This window comes from Aspergillus steynii (assembly GCF_002849105.1).
Source record: "Aspergillus steynii IBT 23096 chromosome Unknown P170scaffold_2, whole genome shotgun sequence".
In the NCBI taxonomy this organism is placed as follows: Eukaryota; Fungi; Ascomycota; class Eurotiomycetes; order Eurotiales; family Aspergillaceae; genus Aspergillus; species Aspergillus steynii.
This window is the reverse complement of record NW_020194399.1, coordinates 2,171,565-2,195,569: the sequence shown is the minus strand read 5'-3', so window position 1 is coordinate 2,195,569 and position 24,005 is coordinate 2,171,565. Positions and strand designations below refer to the sequence as shown.

Here is a 24,005-nt window from a genome sequence, read left to right as displayed (position 1 = left end):
CGAGGTTCATGGATCTTCTCCCAGCATAGGATCCGCGGGGTCCTGCCAATGCACCCACTCCCCTGATAATTCGTGATGCTGGAGTCAATATTTCGTGCTTCGCAGAGTTACCACTAGCGAAATCTACCAAGAAACCGAAGTCTGACGAAAGAGCCGGCCAAGAAGAATCATGAAGGTCTGAAATTCTCTATGCCCCCTCCAAAGCAATCAGCTCCTGAAGTGAACAATAGTAATGACAATACTGTTGAGAATGAAGATGCACAAATCTGATTATGATCGGTGCTATGCAGAGGTGCATAACATTTGCATGTATTATTTTCTTTTTCCTGTGAAGTACCGCTTATCCAGCCGCTACCGCGTTGTATGGTGGTTTATTATCGTGCAGAATATCCAACAGCGCATTTATGAAGCCGGGCTAAGTTTCGGCCTAAAAAAAAGAAAAAGCATCCGACAAGACGTAAGTACTAGGGAGCCCGAAAGTTGAAAGAGGGCCCATCTTAAAAAGCATCCCAACACATACATATTTCAGATCCAATTCCGCCTGACATCGATTATCCGCATTCACGTCCAGCGTCGACTGTATACGGTCCTGAAGAGTTGTGACATCCATCTCGCACCAGCAACTGCCCCCAGCAACCAAATTCCAGCTCCGAATAGATAAGGCCCCGTTGCGCAATGGTGGGCCGGTATGTGAAGGGTAAGGGACGAAAAGGGAGAGGGGCCCAGGCGATAAAAAGTAGCGGGGGGGATATTAGATAGAAGGGTGCAGTTGGCTGTAACTATGAAGAGCTATCATCTGATTGACCAGGCTTTAAAAGGGAAGCAAAGACATAAGTCGCAGAGAAAGTAATGTCTCTCCTCAGATTCTGGAACACAAAGGATGACTTGTCTTGATATAGTCAACTCATGAATGGTGCGAGCAGAAGAGGAAGAAGCCTTGCTAGGCAGGGAAGTATTCCTATGGGACGCGTTCCATTTCATGTCAGAGAAGGATAGAATATACGCGGTACAGGTGGTCAGTAAACAGGACATCGCAACGCATCCAAGTCCGAACAACAGTACCCAGATCGAATCAGTTGCTACCCGCGTTGACGCGTATCGCACCAACCCCTTTCCTTTCATGATAACCACAAAGAATTTGCATATGGAGTTTCCTTGCGGATCGTTTTCTTTGCCAGTCATCTCATTGATACTATGCGCTATAATCATAGTTTACATTCAATTTGTGGCGTTCGTTTCTTTTGTATCAATCGCAATGTAGGAAACGGAGGAACTGGAGGTGGTAACGACACTCCCCATCCCGGACCGCAGCCACAGATCATCAGTTACGGACCAAATATGGCTTTCCAAGCAGAGACATTCTCCGGCAGACCCGATGAGGAGGAGTAGTATGCTATACGCCTTAGCGTAGTTGTGTTGGAATATTAACTAGCTAGGCAAATCCCACATTCACGGTGTCTATAGTAGAATAAAAAATCCTGTTGCCTGCGTACCCTTGCGCAAATATGCATTCTGACTTATTAGCTGCATATCATAGGGCAGAAGGGCAGATCGGATCCGTTTCAAACCGCGAGCCATTAGCAAGACGACCATTATTAAAATAGAAAGTCTAAAAGCAAAACCATCATACCTTAACGCCCCGTAGCAAACCCAGCAAACAACCCCAAACGCCAATCCCCACATAATAAATAGAAAAAGCAAAGCAAAGCAAACCCCCCTCAAAACGGCCACGCATACCCCGAAACCGCCACCATAAACACCACGACCTCCGGCAAAAACACCTTCCACGACCTGGGCCTCCACCCCTCCTGATACGGCAACCTCTCATCCCCAAACAGCGCCTCAATATACCCCCTCGGCACCTTTCTCGTAACCCCCTGTCCGAAAACCATCTGAACCGCGGCGGCCTCCACACACGCTATGTAGTGTTCTTTCTTCTCGAACTGCAACTGCCCATTCGCCTGCTTCTGCTGCTCATATCTCATCTTGCGCAGGCGGCCGAGATCCGAGACTCGGAATTCCGAGGTGTCCTCCGGATAGGAGAGGAGTTGGGCGTACAGGTCCGGGTTCAGGGACATGTAGTCGCCCAGGGCGCGGTCCTGGCGTGTTAGTGACACGTCGTGTTCGATGGCGTGCGGGCGTCCGACTTGGTCGAGGTTCAGGACGGGAGTGCCGTCGGAGTTGACTTGGTCTGGGTCGCGCAGGCCAGACCAGGAGGATCCTGGGGGCGCGTTGTCGGGGTCATCGGTGTGGACTTTGAAGGCGGTGCGGACGAGGAGGGAGGCGACGTCAATGCCGAGGCCGAGGTCGCGGAGGGCGGTGGTGAGCTCGGTGGAGGTGATGTTGCGGCCGGAGCGAGAGATGAGGCCGTGATTGGCGAGGCTGTTGAGGACGGGGCAGGGGGCGCGCAGGTCGGTTGGGTTGGCGGGTTGGTAGTCGCCCTTTTGGGGGGAGGGTTTGGTGGTGGGCAGTGACATGGTAGTGGTAGGTAGTGATGGTGTAGATTGTAGATTGTTATGGGGGATGGATGGGCTGGCTGGGGAGGTAAAGATATATGGCGTTTGGGGGAAAGCTTGCTTTTCTTGTACTATTTTTACTCGTCCTAATGATGGCATCCTGGGATAACTAAGGTCATGGGTAGGGGCAGGTGACGGTGCAGGGGGGTCTGGGGATACAAGATCACTTGTCATCTTGCTATTTTGGTCAACGGTTTCTATACCATGGGATTAACGCATCTGAGCTGATTTCCATACCAGCTTCAGCTCCACGTTTGTATGAACTCATCCAAGAACCCATTCAGCTCGGTTTCTCTCTCCCAGCCCAGCATGTGCCCAGTCCCCTCGTAGGCCTTCCACACGACCCCCTCGCCCAGCTCCTCCTTCAGAATCTCCCCATGCTTCAACGTCAGCATGCGATCCTCCGTCCCATGCTGCAGGGAAATACGCTCCCGGCCCACCCTCTCCGCCAACTCCGCCAGCTGCTTCGCCGTCTTCTGGTGAAAGAAGCACGCCACGATCTGCAACATGAACCCCTTCTTCGTGAACCCCTCGGTATCCTCCCTTTTCTTCAGCGCCGATGCCGCGAACCGATCGCGCTTCGTCGGAAAATTCAGCCTCGCATCCTCATGCTCCTCATCGGGCTGGGTCAGAAACGCATCCGCAAAGATCGAATGCGCTAACTGGTCCAGTTCGACGTCGATGTGCCGGGGAATGAACATGCTCGCGCGCTGGTACAGGTTCTCCATGAACGGCGCGGTGCGGACAAGGCGCGGCGCAGTGCAGCACAGCGACAAGCTGGCCAGGCGGTCGGGAATCAACATGGCGAGTTCCTGGGCGATCATGCCGCCCATGCTGGCGCCGATGACGTGGATCGCGCGCGCCGGGGCGGCGGAGAGATCGATCCAGCCGAGCGAGGCGACCAGGTCGACGGCGTCGCGGGCCATCTCGGACGTGGAGTAGAAGGTGACGTTCTTGTCGGACTGGCCGACGCCGCGGTTGTCGAACACCAGGCAGCTGTACTTGTCGGCGTGCTCGTGGCCGAAGTACCGGGTTTGGCGGCGCCAGTCTTGGTGCGAGGCGTTGAGCCCCATGATCCACTAATGCCTGTCAGACTTGGTCTTTTGTTCGAGTGAATGGGAGATGATGAAGGCTCGAGCACATACGACAGTCTTGATTGGTCCCGTGCCATGGATCTCGTAATACAGGTTGAAAGGGCCCCCGCGACGGTTGTGGGCCACTGGGTGGGTGCCAGACACGGTAGGGGTCAGATTATAGCCCACAGCCTTGTAGGCGGGGTGGTTGACAACCTCAGTCGCTGTTAACGGGGCCATTGTGGTTGGAATCTGGAGTGGTGCAGGGAGTCTAGAGTATGGAAGGGGAAAAGGATCATTTGGCGGGTGGAGCACCGGGGACTGACGGCCATCTCACATGGCCCGCATTCTTGGCAGCTGATTCCGAGGTTCGCCGGATGACGCCAAAGTTTGTCGGGTGACCAATTGACCGCGAGAGTCTAGAGCCTTGGATAACTCATAAAGTGAAAAAGCAGGGAAGAGAAACGAGTGGAAGACTTGCAACTTCCTGGACGACTTCGTAGCAGTTGTCCTTTATAATGCTTCATAAGTTCCGTACTTTCAACAATCAGCATGTTAGCTCATGAGGAAGAGCGCCGGGCTCATAACCCGGAGGCCCCTGGATCGAAACCAGGACATGCTATTTCTTTTTGCTTTTGGAAATCCTTCCCCTCCGTCTTTCGGTTCTTTTTATCTTCTTTTGCTTTTCTTTTCAATATCCATGTATCTATTTATTTATTTATTCGCTTTTCTTAGATCCTCTGCCGTCCCTAAGAAGTTCCAGTTGACTTTTGCCACATTTCTCCTATGACCATTCGGTCTTTACATGTGATATTCCTTCAAGAGACCGAATATCCGTTCCCTAGACCAGGCATGCTGAGTCAAATTGAATGGTCACCGTGTCGGGATTATCCTTATGTCTATGACATGGTGGCTTTGATAGTCGCAGATTAGCCCATAGGAAGTGAGATATATCGTTCCGTGACCACTTCAAATCATGTCAATTCCCGACACAACACAATTCAGGGCAACGTTTCCCCTTATTCTCCCGACCAGTCTGCCATGCTGTTCGACACTCGCGACACTTTCTCGTTTCATCAGCCACAGCAGTGTGCAGCAGGGATCCTGCATGCATGCCGGGCAGTTACCTATCGACTGGATCTATCGTTACCGCTGATGCACTCACCGCTCATATCTGCAATTTGCTCACCGTAGTCTGCAGTCTGCGAGATCTAGCCACAGCCCTGACCATGTGGTCCGGGATCTTGATTTATTGGTGGGAGGAGGAGAGATGAAGTGTAAACTGTCGGCCAATCAGCATTGTTACGGCGACGGTGTGCTCCGGCTCTGGTTGCTCGAGCTATTCGAGAATAAGGTTAGTTTAGCAGCAATTAAAGCACCAAACATGGGATATCCTGGCTTAATTCCTCATAGTGAAGATTAGCAAGAGGTTAATCAAGTTAATGGGTATTAAGTAAAACTACACCTGCATGCGGCTAATATATGTGCATTAGATCTGAAAACATACCTTGCCAGCACATTGAAACGCGATATTTCTATGAGATAACAAAACTTGACTTAATATTTTGCAGGTGGTTCAGATTGCCAAATTCTGCTGAAGAGTGCCCCCCCCTAAATCAATTATAGATTTCCATCCCTGGTTCTCCCCTTGATCGACAGGCACCAATGGGCACAATTTGTATGGACGAACTATTGACGGTTCTTCAGTCTCTACCTTACCATAGGGAGACCTCTAAACTGATCGGCCCGTCTAAGTCTGATCATCCAAACTCTCTCAATACCCTGAATCATGGTCAAATGGAATACCACCAACGGGCATCGTGATGATATGAATGGCCTCAACGATAGACTCGACATCCTAAAAATGAGTAGATCAACACTACCATAGGCATCTGTTTACCCCTAGAGCATGAGCTCTTATACTCTGTAGGTTCTGCTCCCTCGAGTAGGGCCCAAATCAAGCTGCCAGACACTTCACAATGATATCGCGCTGGATTTCTCGCTGCCTACCTGGTTTTAGTGTCATCATTCTCCTCGCTCTATTGCTATTGACTGCCGATTTCGTGCCTTTACCATGGAAACGTCCGCTCTCGCCCTCAGACCCGGAAGACCTGACCCTGGCCCAGCGAGTTTTCATGGTCTATAGTATCTTTGTGCACACTAATATGTTTGCGTTTACCGTCCGTCTGGCGTGGGCTTTGCTCAGGATCCCCGTGGAGACTAAACGAGCCATTGATCGAAGGGTCTCTCGAGCACCAGATCTCTCTCCCAGCGAAAGTGGCTATCAAGGAACGTCAAGCCAGAAATTGCCTGACTCGTCGGTTTTCGAGATAGACAACATTTCAATAGAAGAGGACGAGGTCGTTCATGCTATCATTCTACCGAACTATAGCGAAGATATCGATACTCTGCGAACCACTCTGAACGTCCTCGCCAGCCATCCTCGCGCACGAGCTCAGTATGAAGTAAGTATATTCGATCCCAACTTCGATCCAATCTGACTAGATAGATCTACCTCGCCATGGAGCAGAAAGAGACCGGCAGCTCCGAAAAGGCCACCAGTCTGCTCACGGCATACGAAACCTGCTTCCTCGACATCCGCGCCACATTCCATCCCTCCAACATCCCCGGCGAGATCGCAGGGAAAAGCTCCAACGTCTCCTTCGCCGCTCGGTACGTGGCCGATGTCCATCGATCCGAGCTCTATTCCACCGAATGCAATATCATAATCACAGTCATGGACGGTAAGCACTCTCCCTGATACTAACTGTACATGCTAACCCCTCCAGCCGATACCCATCTCTGGCAAGACTACTTCACCGAGATCCGTCGCCTCCATTTCACCTATCCCACCGACGCCTTCAACACCCTCTACACCTGCCCCATCATCTTCGACCGCAACTCCAACGACACGCCCATCCTCGTCCGCTGCGCCGACCTCCTCTGGAGCTTCGCCGGCCTGTCCACCATGCATCCCGCCTCGCCCATCTCCATCCCCACCTCCGTCTACTCCCTGTCCCTGCCTCTCGCAGACCGCGTTGGCGGCTGGGACACCGACCCCACCGCCATCGGTGAGGACATGCACATGATGCTGAAATGCTACTTCGAGACCTGCGGAACTGTCGTCTCCCGCGTCGTGCACATCCCCGCCAGCCAATGCAACATCTCCAGCGACGCCAGCTCCAGATCCAAATCCCTTCGAACCCTTTCCACCTGCACCGCTCGCTACCGCCAAGCCCTCCGCCACATGTGGGGAGCCCTCGACTCCGGCTTTGCAGCACGCAACTCCACCTCGCTCGCCTCGCTCAAACTCCTCTCCAAGCCCCGGCACCTCGCCCTCCTCCACCTCCTCTTCGAAGCCCACTTCCTCCCCTGCCACATCTTCCTCCTCCTTATCTTCTCAGCCGCATACCCGCATCTGCACCCCTCCCCAACCTCCCTCCCCCCAGCCATCCTCTCAACCCTAAACATAACCTCCATCCTGCGCACCCTCTCCTTCCTAGGCATGAACATCTGCCTGAGCCTCTTCGAGAGATGGTACGGATTGTGTCTGGCCCAGCGGAGAGGCGATATGTTGGCCGCGGGGCTGGGAGGCGAGGAGGTGGGCTTTTCAGAGAGGAGAGCGTGGTCTCTGGCGCAGGTTGCCGAGAGGGTTTGTTTTCCTGTCGCGGGGACGCTGTTCGGCGCTGTACCGACTTTTCATGCGGTTTTTGCGCATTTCGCGACGGAGAGGTTGGTTTATAGGGTTAGTGGGAAGCCGGTTTTTGGTGCGGTGGTGAATGCTGGGGGGTTTGGTGGGGGGAGGGTTTGAAGTTTTTTTAATCCTGTGGATTTTAGATTGTTGGATTGATTGATGGATCGTATAATGTATAACGAACTAACTATTTTGAGGCATAAAGAAAGTTTAGAATAGGTTAAGTCAGATCTATATAGTATGAAGAGACCAGGAGCCATCATGACCAGCCGTGGAACCCGACTGAGCTTCGAGACGACTGTCGCAGGTAAGAGAAGCGACTTGGGGAATTTCCATAGCCAGTTTCGAGGACGTGGGCTTTGATATCTAGTTACAACTCGGTACTTTGTCTCACTGGTGGGGCATTGCTACGGCTTTTTCCATAATCGAATGACTAGGAGTAGCAAATTCTGCAGGTCTGATCCCAAGGGAGATAGATTGGCACAACAAACAAACCCATCCCCAACGCAACACACTAAAACCAATACCCATAATGCCACCCCTCCCTCCCCAAATCAGCTCTGACCTTATAATTCTCCTCCGCCAGCCTCACCAGCCCCAGATCCATATCCACCGCCAACACACCCTCCCCGGGGCCCATTTTTCCAACAGCCCCGAGCGCAGGGACATGCAGGCCCGAAAGACCGAGGAACTTGCCCTCGCTGTCCTCGTCGGAGCTCGCTGCGTTCGCAAAGATCACAGCGCACGTGTTTTCGAAACAGCGCGCCGTCAGCATCGATTCGAGAAGCAGGGTCTCGCAATCCGGGTTCGCCGCTAGGAGGGCAGGCGAGGCGTCGTGTTTCGTCCCTTGATTTGCCCCGGTTAGCTAGCTATTTCTTCAGAGGGGTACCAGCAAAACCAAATGAGAGAGGAAGGAGCCTTACAAAAAGTCGGCACAATAATCACCTCCGCGCCCTTGACCACCAACTCCCGAAATGCCTCAGGAAACGACAAATCCCAACAGATTAGCAGCCCGACCTTGCCGACCGGCGTATCCAGCACTTCATGTCGCTCGTCCGGCCCCGAGGAAGTCAGGTAGGGGCGTTCAGGGTGCCAGATGTTTTTCTTGCGGTAGGAGCCGAGAATCGACCCGTCCGTCGAGATGAAGTACGCGGTATTGTAGAGCCGGTCGCCGTGTTTCTCGACGATGGTGCCGGGGACAAGGCAGATTTGTAGCTCGCGCGCGAGCGCCTGGTAGGTTGTGAGGTAGCTTTGGGTGGATGCGGCTTGGGTGGCGTAGAGGGGGGAGGTGGGGATGAAGCCGTTTAGGTGGTATCTGTTTGGTGTTTTTAGTGGGTGGAGGTGGGAGAGAGAGGTAGAGGTTGTTTACTCAGGGAGAACGACGAGCTCGGCGCCTTGTGATGCGGCCTCGCGGATGTATTGGCATGCCTTTTTGTGGTTGTGTTCGATTTCGAGGTCCTGTGTATTACGTCGTGGTTAGCTCACTGGTTGGAGTTGGAATTGCTGCGCGACGAACTTTGATGTGCCATTGGGCTACGGCGATGCGCTTAGTTGGTGGCATTCTCGTTGGGTATGGACTGTCTTGCGCAATGTTTCTAGATAAATCAATTGGTAAGAGGGATGATGGATGGGAGATGGAGATAGCTTGGATATCGCGGGGAGTTGGAGTAGATCCGTATAAGTGGGTCCGCGGAGTTGGGGTAGTGTGCCAGATGAAGTAATGGGAGATTTATCACTTTATCGCCCTCATTATCGCGGTTATTTGCGGCGAACTGTTCTGCGTGTCGTTTTCCACGGGCTGGATATAGGGCTTCGAGGGTCCCGTGCACTGTACTGTTGCAGTAGTTCCTGTCAAGCCCATGGCAGTTTTTGCTAAAGGGTCCGTGATCACTTTTTTTTTTTTTTTTTTTTTTTTTTTGAGATTTTTTGAGATCTTCGCTTCTTACAAAAATGGACATAAAATATTATTCGCAATTATTATGCATTTTCAGCACCTGAGAATGTAGTATTCACGTCAAGTGATCAACATATCCGTGCTCTATATATACACTGCTATATACACTCCAAGAAACCAAACTCACCACCCGGGCGAGTCATTTAGAAGTTAAAGGTGTGGGCGTTGATGGTGATGGTGTCGACCTTGAAGGTCTTGTTGTCCTCGGTGTTCAGGCCGGTCGAGTCGGCGTTGTTCAGGCCAAGGGTGCCGGCGAAGGTGGAGTCGGCAGCGTTCAGGATGATGGTGGTGTCGACGTACTCTGCTTTTATTAGCATCCGCTGAGCGGTTGTGAAGAAAAGATAGGAACATACTGTGAGCAGCGACCTTGCTCTTGGAGGCGTTGTCCTGGGCCTCGACGGCGGTACCCCAGCCCTGGGCCTGGCCGGAGCCTAGGTTGTGTATTAGTATGGTGGACAAGACTGGAGAGGATTTGGGTAGCTTACTGGTCGACAAGGTGGAGACAACCTCGCCGTTGATGGAAACGGTCTGGTCGTACTTGCTGGTCTCGTCGTTGAACTTGTCTGTTTGACTTGTTAGTGTCGCTCTTTGGACGAGTGGATGTGGTTGAGGACGTACAGTGCATCTCGACCTTGTCGCCAGCGGAGGCAGGGACCTGCTTTCCGCCCAGCTGGGTGTCTATGATTCTGTTAGCTATGCGAATCCCTTGGACCTCGGAGCGAGTTGTATTTACCCTGCAGGGTGCTAGCCCAGGTGCACCACTGGCCTTCCTTGGCGCCGCAGTTGCTTATAACTGTCAGTAAAATCCCACCATCTGGAATCATCTCAACTCACGCGTTAGGGTCCGAGAAAGAGACGGCAAGAGCCTGGATCAGGTCACCACCGCTGGTGCCCATACCGGGCCACAGAGCGAGACGGTCCTCCTGGGGGCTAGGGACCTCGGGGAGCACCAGGGTGGTGGTAGCCTCGCGGATCCATGACTGAGTAGGGCCGAGAGAGAAGGCGGGGCCGAACTCGATGCTCTCCTGGGCGTTAACGAGGCCGACAGCGGCGAGAGCGGCGAGGGCAGCGAAGCTGTGCATTTTGATGGTAGGAATTGGGTTTCAACTGAAGAACAGGTTCGAGCTGGTTGACTGAAACTTCAGTCCGGGAGAAAGGTTTTATATATCAATCCAGGACACGGAGAGGGTCCGATTCTTCTGCTTGCACTGGCATAGTTTCTCCGACAATGCGATTCAGGGCTCTGAAACCCACTTAATTTCCGGGACGCTGGTGTAGTTCAGGGGACCTCCACCGGCAACTCTTCCAGTGACGCCAAGGGGAGACTCGTTTCATCTCGGAGGTTGGTCCGCCCTAGTGTCATTCCTATACACGGTGGGTCCACCAATGTCTGGGATTGAGCCATGGGTGGAGGGCAAGGTCCTCGTCGCTCACGTTATTTACTCTTTACGGAGTTGGTGGGTTATTCCGGAGAATTAAATCAAACATGTTTGCGGGACTTTCAAAATCAAATCCCGGAGGTGGTGGATATGGGCTGATTCTAAGACAGCTAAGCTTCACGCCCTGGTGCTTACCGGCTCCACAGTTGTCTAGAAACTCTTGAATTGACGGGACTTTATTTAGTGATAGAGGAACAATTTACGGAGTAAAAACAATATTCAAATTAGTTCATTTTGAGTGGAACTATCCCTCTTGGACGCCGTATGTACTCCGTATAATTCCTTGATCCCATGATCCCATCGACCCCTATACAACTCGGGGCCATGGTCTATCATGCACTGAATGACTACCCTAAGTTATCTACTCAATACCACGGGGTATAATAGCAAATGGACATAGCAAACGCAAAGTACACACATTTTGGCTTCATGGATTATGTAGACAGCTTCCAACTACTTCTATTTGCCCCTTTCACCATGCCAAAAGGAAAAGAAAATTCTCCAAAGTCAGTTATATTAGCTAGAAGACAGAATTATTCATTCATCGAAGAGTTCCCGGTTGGAATGGTAGCTTCCTGAAGTGAATATATATTCACTCTATATTTGTAGGAAATTGGCAGAGGGGGATGGTCCACGATAGAACAATTCAATTGACTAGAAAACAGATAGATGAAAGGTTGTTGTTGATGAAGCTCTAGATACACGCAGAAAGGCCCTATTTATGCTGATCAAGGCGGTGATCAACTAATGGAACCTCCCATAAGACATGATCGAATGACATCATCTTGGGATAGGTCAGCGGAACGCTCCGGTAGGCATCCGGAATCTCGCTGAATTCCTACACGCCCTCTCAAGATGATGATCTTTCGAATCATTACCCCTTTTGGAAAACATGAAGCAATACAAAACAGTAAAACAGGTAGGTAGGCAACTCGCCTCCATACAGAACAATGATCACCTCGATCAATAAGAACAAATGATTGACCACCTCGATCAATTCATCACCTCAGCAACTCGCTAGGCGTACGGTAGGCACCCTGCCCACACGGGGTTGATTTATCTCCTTAATCAACAAAGGTTTTATCGCCTCAGCACCTCGCTAGACGTATGGTAGGCCACCTGCCCACACGGGGTTGATTCAACTCGATCAACAAGAGGAAAGCACCCTGCCCACAAAGGATTGATCGCCTCGATCAATAAAACAAACAATAATCAACTTGATTGATAAGGCTGCCTCAGCAACTCGCTGGGCACTTCGGAAGGACGATTTCTTCATTCATTTAGACGATTAAATGGACGGTTGGTTTGAGGGTAGCACGCAGTCGTTTTGGTTTGTATAGGGTTCTCTACTGCTGGGAGAACAGAGGAACGCTGCGGCGTAATAAGTAGTGGTTTTCTTGCTCGATTTCTTGCTGAGCGGGCGAAACAGTAGACATTCTGAGCGGGAATAACTTCAAAAGCGCTCAAAGAGGAAAGGACTAGATACCACGGTAGCCCCTAAAGGCTCCGGGCTCATAACCTGTAGGAAATTGGCAGAGGGGGGTGGTCCACGATAGAACAATTCAATTGACTAGAAAACAGATAGATGAAAGGTTGTTGTTGATGAAGCTCTAGATACACGCAGAAAGGCCCTATTTATGCTGATCAAGGCGGTGATCAACTAATGGAACCTCCCATAAGACATGATCGAATGACATCATCTTGGGATAGGTCAGCGGAACGCTCCGGTAGGCATCCGGAATCTCGCTGAATTCCTACAATATTGATTGCCAATTACTAAATATCTTCTACTTCCTCCATCTCCCCCTTCCATCTTCCTCTTTCCAACCATCTCCCATCCCCCTCTCAATCGATTTCAAACCTTACAGCCCCATACTAGACACTTGTTCGATCAATATTGACCTACACTCCCATTCATCGCCTATAGGCTTTAATGACATCGCTGTTTGGGGCATTTTATTCTCTTTCATGTGGTCCCAGACATGGAAAGCGAACTTTAAGCCCACTAAAACGACATCTGGAGGTTGAATGCTTGCCAGATCAGCTAAGGTCACCATGGCAAAACATTCATGAGTTGTACATATAGGACTCTTACTGCTCGAGCATCTCCTTGGTAGTGCGTCCGGTCTCTGCCACGTGTCTCTGCCTCATCGTGTGTCTTTGACGAGGGTGCTACTTCTTGACGGGTACTGCGAATCGCGGTGCCCTGGTCGTGACAATCACGGCCGGCCTAGCTGCCGCACGGTAAGTCAAATCCGGTAGATATGACCTTGTGGTCAACTCAATGACAGATCTTACCCGTACATCTTGACCACGGTTCCCTTTGGTTTATCAACATTCTGAATGATATTACTGAGAATGGGCGCTAACTATATAATTTAGGCGAACCATTCAGCTTCAGAAAGATTGAAAATGTTAGAATTTGCATTCCTGATATCGATTTCAGAACTAGTGTGTTCTATTATTTACAAACCAATTAAAGAGCAGCGGCACAGCAAATTTGCGCATTTTCCGAGCCCCAAGGATTTTCGGATTTGACAAGGCCAATATCCTATTTTATCACCGGCTTGAAATGGACGAAAGCACTACAACTAACATATACAATATACTGGTCATACAAACAAGTCATTCAGACCAGTATGGCTGTCAAAAGACCGATTCGTGAACTTGGAATACAAGTGGAAAAGCGAACGATATTGTCGATTATGAAAGCAGACAATATGCACGAACAAAACCAGGTAGCCGAAACGAAGTTACAGGGTCCCGTATACGTACTATCAGCCTATGTCAAGCCCTCTTATTGACTGAAGATTCCGGAGTCTGCACTACCCTTGTTTTACACCTTCCTCGGACTGGCCAGACGCTATGCGAAGGACAAAATGGAATGGTAGTACGTTCTCCGGAATGTTGAGCGCTGTGTCTTGCTACCGTTTTCTGTCGAGCAACGAGAAGATAATGAATGATACAATGCCTGCACGTCACGAGAGTTTCCGTATCTTTCTTATCTTTAGCTTCTTCAGACCATCAATCATGTTATTTGCCACGCTTTTTTCTCTCGAAACCCAAAGATCTGAGGCTCAACAAGCAATGATCGAGCCCTCGAAAACACCCCTTTCAAGTATGCCCGCTCAGTGGAGTAAAGCGTCAATATTATTCAAGGTACGTTCAGTCATCAGAAGTCTGCTTAGTCGCCTGGCTAATTCGCTCAAGTACTCGCTGGCAGACGAAGACTGGGAAGCCAAAGCTTGTCAGCAGTTCTTTGACGCGGCCAGTGTACTAAAGTGTTGTGGCACGCCAGAGCTTACCCTGACTGCCTATGTGAAACTCGGAGTTGTGGATGGAGCCAGTGGCTCTGGATCCGTGCAAATTAAGCTTGCTGTAAGTGTCTTATATTCTCTCTTCTAGCTAGTTATGCTAACTTGTTATGTCACAGTTCAACATGACTCAACTCCAAAATTTCCTAACACGCCTTGCATCAGCAATCATGAACAATACCAAAATGTTTCTTAAACCCCTCCCCGACGGTTCGACCTTGGAGGTTCGATACATTATCCGTATGTCGAGCAGTTTTCAACTCTCCCTTTTCTGAACGCGTTCAATTGATTTCTTTCAATATCTCGAGACGGGCAACCGCTACCCATTCGCTATGATCGGTCACTCAGCGAAGGAACAATGTTCGTTGACACTATTCAATGAAATAAGAAGGAAAAAAAAGTCCAAAATACCAGCAAGACACAACTAGTGCGCCATCGCGGAGTAAGGCTCTACGTTACTACCGTTCTTGTGAAAGCTCCGCGGTATATTCCGGGTCAGCTTCCTCCATACCCTAGAGAAGCTATTCTAGAGATGATAGAGGAGTATGATTGCCGAATACCAGTAGCCGTGCCTACAATAATCTGGCAGATGGTTGTATTACGGCACAGAAAACGCATTTGGACTACCATTTTAGCATGTTTCAAATGATGAAAATGTCACCGACGAACCGATATTTGAACTTTTATGCCATGGTAAACAGGCTGTTCCATCGACTCGTCCAAAAATAACACATCTACAACGGAAGCAGAGGGCAACCTAAATGTCAATTCGCTGCAAGATAACGAAAAAAGCGCGTGAAAGAGAAGCATACATTGACAAATCCCAAGCTTTATTTTGGGATATAAATCCTTGAATAGTACGGTGTGACCAATTGTCTTCTTAAGCTCTACTTTCCCCGTCACCATTTTTAAAATGGCGGACGCAGCTATCGTGGGTCCCAAACCCCCTATAGGCACTCTTGACAATGAAGACAGATATACTCAAGCAACATCATGGAGAGGAATATAACCTCTAAGAGACCAGCGACTCTCGTGACTAAGAATGCTAGATATACTCCAGACGAACCGTCCGGGTATTTCTGTGTGGGCTGCCGTTGGGTTCCTTTTGAGAAAGGCCTGTAGCCTGATCAAAATGAAGCACAATCCGAAATAGATCCTCTGGACCTGGGGGATCTGGTGGTATTATGGTCTAGTTCTTTTGCCGCCGATGTTTAATTGATCCTTGACCCGGATTTGTGGATAAGCTTCGACCTGGTCCTCTCCGATCACCTAGAGAGGCACCGGCTATTCGCAAAAACATGCTACATTCTTGAAAAAGAGGATCGTCAAAGTGTCAAAGATAGTTCGCAACAGGAGACAACCTGCGAATTTTCAACAAAGCTGTTCTAGCCTTGCGACAGTGCCTTCGTTGACTCTCACTTTCCGAACCCTTGAATCCTCACTCTCCGAGTTCGTCGCTCTTCATGGCTCCTCCTCAGCAGGTTGCGGTCGGCGCTCGAGGCTGGCAAACGGCCGTGGATAAGGCAGCTGCCTCGTCCTCGTCCGGACGCAATCGCGGACCCCTACCTACCAAAATTTACTCCCATGATTTAACGACGCACATCAATACTGCACCAAAAAATTTGCCGTACTGTCCCTCACTCGATTCCCATGACCCAGAGGAAGCCGATCTGCCACCCAAATACACGAAGTTATACGATCTTTGGATCGCCAAGCTGGTTGAGGAAGGACTTGTTTCCGCGAAGGCGAGACAGAAGTGTTGGCCTGCAGGCTTTGACACAGGTGGCTTAATTCGACGAGTTAGACAACCCAAAGGGGGCCCAGTGGTCGTCCAGGCGAACGGTAGACTATCGTTCGCGGTTTTCGGGGAATATTATGTCCTCTGTGGAGACAAATCAGCAACTCTTCCTTGGCTGATTTTAACACCATGGCGAAATCCTGCGAGCGATCAGCAGTTGAACAAGCCTCGCGGCTATATGAATTGGAGGAATTAGCCTTTTCAATTCAACTTCATCGCATATATTGAACCGGTACGGTCGGCCATATTACATGGTAGCATGCCATCCGCCAGTCAGGGGTACATTTTAAAGGGATATGACGACTTGGGAGCGGAGACCACAGGATACGGACAGGCTTAGATGACAACGCCTGGGGAGTCTACAAGTTCAGATTGAGCCCAGAGGCAATGAGTAGGCCATGACAAAGGCCAGGATAAAGGAAAAGAAAGAGGAGAGACGCTTAACTAAGTGATAGAAATTATCACCGCGAGAACGAAAAAAGGGCTCTGAGATCGACATGCATGGCGACCAAGGGATCGCAATGTATTACGCAGCTATTAATATTGAAGAACATCGATCATGAAAACCTACCATGAGACAATCACCAAACACTGATTATCATCGTCACACGGACTGTGGCATCTCTGAGCCGCCGGCAAATCTACTCTACTAATCAGTTACAAGGGAGAGCCCATGGTTAAAGGCAATATATAAGCATATATGCAGGATGCAGCGCTGACGTGGTTCACGTCAGAGTTGTCCGAGCTCGAGAAAGACGAGCTACGCGTCAAGTCTGTCAATGACGGTTGGCTTGCGTGTGTGTCTGCGCCGTCGCTTTAGGGCAAATTCACTTGAAGCGCAGATAAAATTGCAGTCATTTCGTTACACATTCGCAGACATTGCCAAAGGAAATTCCACAAGAAGTTCAACAAAGTTTGGTGTTTTGATCTACAACTACAATTATCTTCTATCGTTTGCTACACCCAAATCCAAACTACCTCCAGACTCTTATACTGTGCACATACAACATGACTTTATGACCTTGATCTATGGGGAAACGAAAGCTACAGAGAAGCCTCAACCAAGCCGGGAGACATCGCCATAGTCCACCCATTCATCCGAGAACAAAACAACTGGCAAGGAAACCAATGGTTAGAGCTGCCCATCATGACGCTAGCGACGAACGCAAGTGGCAAGGACCTAGAGATCTTAAGAATAGACACGCTGGCGCAGACACGAAAAGCGAACCTCAGGTTCACTTTCCATCTCACCTACTACACTGGACACGTTCGGCAAGATGGATTCATGGTCCGGTTCGAGTCACTTGAGGATGAATCGACCACGTTCTTTTTAGCGGCTCGCCGTACAGAAGCGGTTGCTAAAAGGTACTTTCACTTCCTTTCCTAAATGGCTATCGAGGAAGCAATGAATTCCCGGAACAACCTGCGAGATGGTGACAAGGAGGCCAAAAAAGGTGCCTGCAGGTGATGTTCCTTGTTGGTGCTAGTAGCCGGTGAGGGCACTCACCACGTGAGCGGTTGGTCTTGTAGGGCGGTCGTTTACTTCTGTACTTAGCATCATCATCAATCATACGACGTTTTTCATCATCGAGTAACGGCTACCCTACATGGACGTCGATTACAGAGCCAGGGAAAGTTGTATCTAATAACGGAGATAAGGAACAATTTCTGGTGAATTGTTGATAGGTGGTACCTACATACAGGAAGAGGATAAGGGACATGAACCATAAACACAAGACAGTTCTCAGGATCCGTGGCTTCGATAGCGACAGCTAGTATCATGTGAATGAGAAGTCAGCCAAACTGCACATGTATGCTTATCTCAATCTTCAAACTATGACTGCTTCATACTATACAAAAGCAAAACAGCAAACCATAATAAGCAGTAAAATTTATCTATAACTAAAGCAGCAGTAGTAGTAACTAGGTACTATACATGAAAAAGAAGGAGGGCAACTACTAAGGATCGGATCTGTATTCTAGACGGGAGAAAAAGACTCAAAGAAAAAAGAAAAAGAGAAAAGAAAACTAAGCATCATCATCAAGCCACAAAACAATCATTATGATAGGCGATACAAATTCGTGATATGGAATCTTGACAACCCGACCCAACCCCAACCTGACATCCGAAAACACTGGGAAAGAGAGGAAAGGAAACGACAAGGGTAGATAAATCGTGTTGTGGTAGGTATGGAAGGGCTCGAAACTTCGACTTCGTAGCGCAAAGGAACGGAAAGGAAAAGAAAAGATAATATAAACGTAAGATACGTAACTCCCTCGAAGGTGAATGAGGAACTTTCCCTCCCCAAGCTGGACGGCCAAGAACTAGACTTGCTGTAGTTTAAAAGCGAGGACCATTCTTTTCTTTTCAAAATTGAGACAGGTGGAGAGAAGATGACGGGCGGGAGACACCGGGCATTTATTGCACTTGGCTGACGATCTCGCTGGCACGAGACAGACTCTCCACCATTTGCTGGCACTCCTTCCGTCGGCGGATGGTGTAGTCGCTTTCCTTCAGCAGTTCATCAAATTCGCTGTTGCGGTACATGTTCTCGAGCAGCTCTCGTTGCATTTCATCCTTGGAGAACCTAAGGGCTGTGTTAGCATCTTGGTGGCGACAAAATCAATGTTGGGAACTTACTGCACAAGGGTGTACATGATAGCCTTAGGGACCATATCAATCATAGTCCGCTTGACGATGTTGAAGTAAGAAGTAATAAGCAGCTCTGCGCTCCGTTAGTAACTGCGAAACTCGAAAGCTTAAACTGGGCACATACTGATCACCTCAACCTCGGTGCTCTCACGCTCGGACAGCGCGGCAGACGCCTTCAGGATAGGGGGCGGGGGCTCCATAGCGGCCATCTTCTTCTTGTTCTTCGACGCCCAGAAACTGCCGAAGAAGCCGGAGCCGCTGCTGGTGTCCTGGGTAAGGTCCACCGACGGGCTGTTGGCGCGGGGAGGAAGCGGCTTGCCGGTCTTCGGGTCAACCTGGGTGGGCTTGCTGGCTTGCTGGCGCTCGTTGACGATAGACATAGCCTGTTCGGTCAGCATCTAGCTTCGACTTGGGCAATTCTAGTACTTACACGTTGGCCGTTGAGGAAATCGGGGTGACCAGTGTTGACGTAGCAGGCCTCCATGGAGATCAAGTCGTGCACAATCTTGTTCGTCGGATCCATACACTTCTTGAAGAAACCGACGACAACGGCATGGAACTTCTCCTTCAGCATAGGATAGCGGCGGAACAGCTGCTTGTTCAATAGTTGGCCCAGGATACGGACAAGTTCGTCGTAGACCAGCGAGATACACTTCAAGCTGGGGTCTTCGAGTCTCTTGATCTGCTGCTTGACGATCAACTCGAAGGCGGTGGTACCAACAAAGAGCGCGGGCGAAGAACCGGACGAGTTGTATAGGATGGTGCGGATGTCAATATCCTTGACATTGTCGAAGGGATCGACCGCCTTGATACCGTTGGAGTACAGCTCGTGGAAAACAAAGCTGATACGAGCACCACCCGACAGCTCCATGCTAGAAAGCTCCTGGTTGTTACCCTCCAAGACGGTGCGGTATTCATTGCTGAATTCCGTGATGATGTTCAAGACGATGTTCGCACTGTTGCCAAGCAGCGAATCGCCCAGTTGCGACAGCTCGGAGGTGTATTTTTGGAGGGAGGACGAAATGCGGGCCTTGATGTCGGGCAGGGTTTGCTTGATGTGCATCATCAGAATCTACCAGCAGTCAGTAACCAATTCCGTTATCTTCAGAACCAGGCAGCGCACCAAGTTAAGTTTCCGGGCCAAGTACGGCGTTCCGCAGTACGACGCCTTATTCCGATACGCCTTGTGTCCCTCGAAGAAGTTCTTCTCGTGCTCCAGGGCGTACGCGATGGGCCGCTTGTTCTCAATGTCACGCTGACCACGGTTCACCACCGGCACGTATCCCAGGCGCAGAGGGATAATCCTGCCCGCAAGAATATCCACCACATCGGTTCCCTCGTCCATCAGATCCACCTTGGTCAACACACCGATGGTACGCTGACCCTCGGGGTCGACCTCACGCGCCAGCTTCAAGCCGTCGGAGTTGGCCAGATCCTGGTTGGCCGAGGTGACGGCCAAAATGATGGCGTTGGGCTTGCTGATGTACTTCAAGACCATGTCGCGGATCTGCTTCTCGATATCCTTGGGCTGATCGCCCACCGGCACCTTGGTCAAACCGGGCAGATCCACCAGGGTGAGGGTCAGGACGTTGGGCGAGTAGATGCGCAAGTTGATGGGGGCGGGCGAGATTCCGGCATTGCGACCGACCTTCTGCTCCGTCTCGCGCACAATCTCTTCGCGAATCTTGTTGAAATCGTGGAACTTCTGGCCGGGGATGTGGAGGAACTCGCCGTACTCGTCCAGGTTGGCCTCCTTATCCGTCGTTTCGAGCTTCTCCTCCTGGGCACCGTTCGCCTTCGCGCTTCCGGGGGGTCGGTTGATCAATTGCAGGATAAGAGGTCGTCGAGTGACAATGCCGGATCCACGGGGAAGGCTGGTGAGAAAAACCCCTGGTCAGTCCAGTTACAATGCAGGGGGAGCAATCCACCACCAAAACTGCATGCGTGCCGAGAAACCTACAAATCGCGACCAACTATGTTTTCCAGAACCGAACTCTTACCGCTGGACTGCGAACCGACGACGGCAATTTGGGGCAGATCGATGGGGTTGTGAACCTAAAGCGAACAAGCGGTGTCAGTCAAGTCTCCGACGGAGGGGCTGCGGAGCAGACCACTGTATGCACAGGGGAAAACAAAAATCAAGACGTACCCCGACAGTCGCAAAGACATCCTGGAGCTTGTTCACCAGCGAGATCAAGCTCGGGTCGTTCACGTTTATGCTGCTCACGAGTCAGAAAAGCGGCCGTCAACACGAGGGACCAGGGGGTCAGAGGGAGTGGGGAGGGCGCACGAGAAGCCAGTCGGACTTGCCATGGCTGGCGACGTATTAGCGGGGTGGAGATACAGCGAATTTAAAGAAGCGAGAGAGGCGAGAGAGAAAGAAGAGGGGGAGGGTTATATAAAGAGAGGATGAACCCAGCGGAGTGCGGGAGCAGACAGACGGAAGTAGAGAGAAGGCGGGAAGGTCGACGAGCGGCCACTTGGTTTGGTTGACTTTCGCTTCCGTTGCGCTTCTCGGCCTTACTTAGCCGCAGTCACGACGCCTACAGGCTGACCAACACCACCGCAGACCGGGATTCGGCGCCAGTTCGAGGCAGAATCATTTATTCTGCGTCTAGAAGCAACCTCCAGGGGGCATGACGCTGTCGCCATCATCAGGCAGCGTCCAGAGTGGTCGGACTGGGACGCGTCATGTGCTGGCCACTCAAAGCGGCCAAACAATGCTTGCTGCCTGAAAGAACGTCCCCGACCGGATCTCCGATTTCAAGAATTATGGCGAGATTAATTCATTCAAAACATGGCAAAATAACTACAAGACTAAAATGGGAATTTGCTATGCTACAGGCTCTCGACAAAAACACCCGCGCCCGTCTGCGCTCACTCATCCGATACCGAGGCAAAGCGCTCCGACATGTTCTGCAGGACTTTCTCGTACTGCACCGGAGTCAGCGATCAATTCAGTCAGATGGTAGAAAGAGGATAGGCTTACCTTCTCCGTAACGGCCGACTCGTCGTCCGGCACCTCGAACTTCATGCTCCGCAGCGAGGTCTGGATGTCGGAAGTGGCGTCGCGCACCTTGGACCAGTTCTGGCCCTGCGCGATGGCCTTCTGCGCCTCGTCATGGTAGCCCATGAACGCCTTCATCATGTACTCCGTCTTCCACAGCGGGCAGAACTGGTCGTAGTCACTGTATCCGTTCTGCTGCAGGAAATCATCCTTCACCATGGCGGCCACGTCCAGGGTGATCTTGTCCGAATCACCCAGGGCCGCCTTTCCGACCAGCTGCACCACCTGGTCCAGATCCTCGGACTTGGTCAACAGCTCTCGGATGCTCTCACGCAGGCGCGGGAAGTCGGGGTGGTGCTGGTCGTAGTACTTGTCCAGGACGGTGGTGTATTTACTGTAGGACATGGAGGTGTTGATCGACGGGAAGTGCTTGCGCTGAGCCAGCTTCTTGTCCAGACCCCAGAACACCTGCACGATACCCAGCGTACTGGTGGTGACGGGATCCGAGAAATCACCTCCCGGAGGGCTGACGGCGGCGACGATACTGACACTGCCGTTTCTCTCGGGGCTTCCCAGAGCGAGCGACTTTCCGGCACGTTCGTAGAAAGAGGCCAGCTTGGCACCCAGGTAGGCGGGGAAACCCTGATCGGCAGGCATCTCTCCCAGACGACCCGAAATCTCACGCAGCGCCTCGGCCCAGCGAGAACTGGAGTCCGCCATCATGGCCACGTTCTTGCCCTGGTCACGGAAGTATTCGGCGATGGTGATACCGGTGTAGATGGAGGCTTCACGGGCGGCGACGGGCATGTTGGAGGTGTTGGCGATCAGGCAGGTACGCTTCATGATGGGCTCTTTGCGACCGTTGATGTCGATGGAAAGCTACGACCAGTCAGTACACGCACAGAATGACTCAAAGATGCGGTTTTTCGTGTGGTTCTTACCTCCGGGAAATCCATCAAGACTTCAGCCATCTCATTACCGCGCTCACCACATCCGACGTAGACGATGATATCACTGTTCGAGAATTTGGACACACTCTGCGAGATGACGGTCTTACCACATCCGAAAGCACCGGGAATACAGACGGTACCACCCTGCACACTGGGGAAGAGAGAGTCCAGCACACGCTGACCAACGATGAAGGGGGCATCGGACGACAGCTTGTCGTTCACCGGGCGCGGCACACGGACGGGCCAGGTCTGCATCATTCCGTGCTCGGTCTTCTTGCCGTCGAACTCGATTTCCAGCAGCTTCTCCTCGACCGTGTAGCTACCGGCCTCGGCGATCCGGGTGATGGTACCGCGCGCACGGGGCGGCAGGAGGATTTTGTGCTCGTTGAGCAAGCTGTTTTCGAACACGGTACCCCAGATGTCACCGCCCGTGATGTGGTCGCCGACCTTGTACTGACCCGGCGTGAAATCCCATTTCTTCTCGCGATCCAGCGCATTCACGGTGATGCCACGGGGGATGTAGATGCCCTTGGACTGGTCGGAGATGGCCTTCAGGGGGCGCTGGATACCGTCGTAGATTGTTTCCATCAAACCGGGACCGAGCTCGACCGAAAGGGGTTTTCCCGTCCTCGTGACGGGGTCGCCGACCGTTACGCCATCTGCAGACACGCATGGGGTCAGTTGTCACGAAGCTTGATAGGAGCGACCGAGGGGATGGGATGCGGAGGTACCCGTTTCTTCGTAAACCTGGATGGTGGCCTTATCGGCGTCGATACGGATGACTTCACCGACGAGCAAGTCATGGCCGACTCGACACTAGGATCCGCAGTAGATTAGCGAAGAGGCCGGAGCGATGGCACATGGTCGGAGAGATTGGATGCAAAGGTGTAAGTGTAAGTAAGAGGGACATACCAGCTCGTACATGGCACAACCGATCATGTTCTCGGCCACGACGACGGGACCGGAAACGGAGAAAACGGCGCCATGGGCAGCCTCGTCGGCGTCGGCACCTCTCTTGGAAGACATGGTGAGTGAAACAGGAGGGTGGATGGAGACGGTGGAAAGGGAGGTGGAGGGAAGGACAGAGGAGTCGGAGCTGTCGCTGGCAGTGCTGGGGAAGGTGGGCGAAACGGGGAGCGGTGGCAGGTCGTCGGGCCCGGGCGGTGATGACGACTCGTCTTCTTCTTCGTCCTCTTCTACCTGTCGCTGCTCTGGTTGTCGCTTGGGCTCGCCGTGACTGGCGATCAGATCCAGCAAGGAGGGGCGAGTCTTCAGTCGACGCACTCCCAAGCCTAACATGCGGATTGCCAATAATAATTAATCATTCATTCAGGATTGGAAGAGGGTGCAGCCAACTGTCCAATCTGGTCGGACTGTCTTGGTCAAGGTTACTCAGCCGTGCTAGTCTCCCTCCCACTCATCGCACTGTTCTCTAGCCGGTGCGATCGCCTGAGGGACGAGAGTATACTTCGAGATGATTTTATGATTTTATGATGATGGTTTCAGCTGTTGGCTCCTCCGATGCGACCATGCCAATGTTAACAGCAATCATCCCCACCTGCCGGTCATGGCGCAGCAGACGCGACGAAATCTCCGAATGACGGTAT

General features: G+C 51.3%; 7 protein-coding genes and 1 non-coding gene across 8 annotated transcripts; 3 read left to right on the top strand and 5 right to left on the bottom strand.

The window, feature by feature from the left end:
* Positions 1–1,718: 1,718 nt before the first annotated feature.
* P170DRAFT_422988 (putative peroxidase) lies at positions 1,719–2,477 on the bottom strand (the record flags this gene model as incomplete). The annotated part of the gene is made up of 1 exon (XM_024847477.1): positions 1,719–2,477. The coding sequence occupies one exon, from the start codon at positions 2,475–2,477 to the stop codon at positions 1,719–1,721; it is 759 nt and encodes a 252-aa protein (XP_024707378.1).
* An 84-nt stretch (positions 2,478–2,561) lies between these two features.
* On the bottom strand, positions 2,562–4,237 carry P170DRAFT_433943 (alpha/beta fold hydrolase). The gene is made up of 2 exons (XM_024848610.1): positions 3,662–4,237; positions 2,562–3,595 (listed from the first exon to the last, which is right to left on the bottom strand). The coding sequence occupies exons 1-2, from the start codon at positions 3,827–3,829 to the stop codon at positions 2,759–2,761; spliced, it is 1,005 nt and encodes a 334-aa protein (XP_024707377.1). The 5' UTR covers positions 3,830–4,237; the 3' UTR covers positions 2,562–2,758.
* On the top strand, positions 4,139–4,211 carry P170DRAFT_t66. Its single transcript has one exon. It is a non-coding gene; the product is annotated as a tRNA-Met (tRNA).
* A 1,331-nt stretch (positions 4,238–5,568) lies between the features above and the next one.
* Positions 5,569–7,400, top strand: P170DRAFT_453600 (glycosyltransferase family 2 protein; the record flags this gene model as incomplete). Its single annotated transcript, XM_024851370.1, has 3 exons — positions 5,569–6,054; positions 6,099–6,333; positions 6,379–7,400. The coding sequence occupies 3 exons, from the start codon at positions 5,569–5,571 to the stop codon at positions 7,398–7,400; spliced, it is 1,743 nt and encodes a 580-aa protein (XP_024707376.1).
* A 315-nt stretch (positions 7,401–7,715) lies between these two features.
* Positions 7,716–8,866, bottom strand: P170DRAFT_506960 (carbon-nitrogen hydrolase family protein). Its single transcript, XM_024854433.1, has 4 exons — positions 8,800–8,866; positions 8,653–8,741; positions 8,207–8,598; positions 7,716–8,129 (listed from the first exon to the last, which is right to left on the bottom strand). The coding sequence occupies exons 1-4, from the start codon at positions 8,842–8,844 to the stop codon at positions 7,798–7,800; spliced, it is 858 nt and encodes a 285-aa protein (XP_024707375.1). The 5' UTR covers positions 8,845–8,866; the 3' UTR covers positions 7,716–7,797.
* A 514-nt stretch (positions 8,867–9,380) lies between these two features.
* P170DRAFT_422984 (uncharacterized protein) lies at positions 9,381–10,319 on the bottom strand (the record flags this gene model as incomplete). Its single annotated transcript, XM_024847476.1, has 6 exons — positions 9,381–9,538; positions 9,591–9,668; positions 9,723–9,800; positions 9,856–9,915; positions 9,971–10,023; positions 10,072–10,319. The coding sequence occupies 6 exons, from the start codon at positions 10,317–10,319 to the stop codon at positions 9,381–9,383; spliced, it is 675 nt and encodes a 224-aa protein (XP_024707374.1).
* Positions 10,320–13,763: 3,444 nt separating this feature from the next.
* On the top strand, positions 13,764–14,265 carry P170DRAFT_350755 (uncharacterized protein; the record flags this gene model as incomplete). Its single annotated transcript, XM_024843820.1, has 2 exons — positions 13,764–14,054; positions 14,110–14,265. The coding sequence occupies 2 exons, from the start codon at positions 13,764–13,766 to the stop codon at positions 14,263–14,265; spliced, it is 447 nt and encodes a 148-aa protein (XP_024707373.1).
* Positions 14,266–18,207: 3,942 nt separating this feature from the next.
* P170DRAFT_471982 (vacuolar ATP synthase catalytic subunit A) lies at positions 18,208–23,697 on the bottom strand (the record flags this gene model as incomplete). Its single annotated transcript, XM_024852891.1, has 12 exons — positions 18,208–18,376; positions 18,430–18,514; positions 18,566–18,824; positions 18,872–19,513; positions 19,565–20,315; positions 20,402–20,496; positions 20,591–20,660; positions 21,323–21,375; positions 21,431–22,327; positions 22,390–23,057; positions 23,130–23,214; positions 23,311–23,697. The coding sequence occupies 12 exons, from the start codon at positions 23,695–23,697 to the stop codon at positions 18,208–18,210; spliced, it is 4,161 nt and encodes a 1,386-aa protein (XP_024707372.1).
* Positions 23,698–24,005: the final 308 nt, after the last annotated feature.

What these genes read in the sequence shown, in the direction of transcription:
- P170DRAFT_433943 (XM_024848610.1), bottom strand. Translation starts at nt 3,829, where the DNA reads ATGGCCCCGTTAACAGCGACTGAGGTTGTCAACCACCCCGCCTACAAG. An exon ending in CGGGACCAATCAAGACTGTC is followed by an intron (nt 3,596 to 3,661) that starts GTATGTGCTCGA and finishes GACAGGCATTAG; the next exon opens with TGGATCATGGGGCTCAACGC.
- P170DRAFT_506960 (XM_024854433.1), bottom strand. Translation starts at nt 8,844, where the DNA reads ATGCCACCAACTAAGCGCATCGCCGTAGCCCAATGGCACATCAAA. An exon ending in TAGCCCAATGGCACATCAAA is followed by an intron (nt 8,742 to 8,799) that starts GTTCGTCGCGCA and finishes CGTAATACACAG; the next exon opens with GACCTCGAAATCGAACACAA. An exon ending in GATTATTGTGCCGACTTTTT is followed by an intron (nt 8,130 to 8,206) that starts GTAAGGCTCCTT and finishes GGGCAAATCAAG; the next exon opens with GGACGAAACACGACGCCTCG.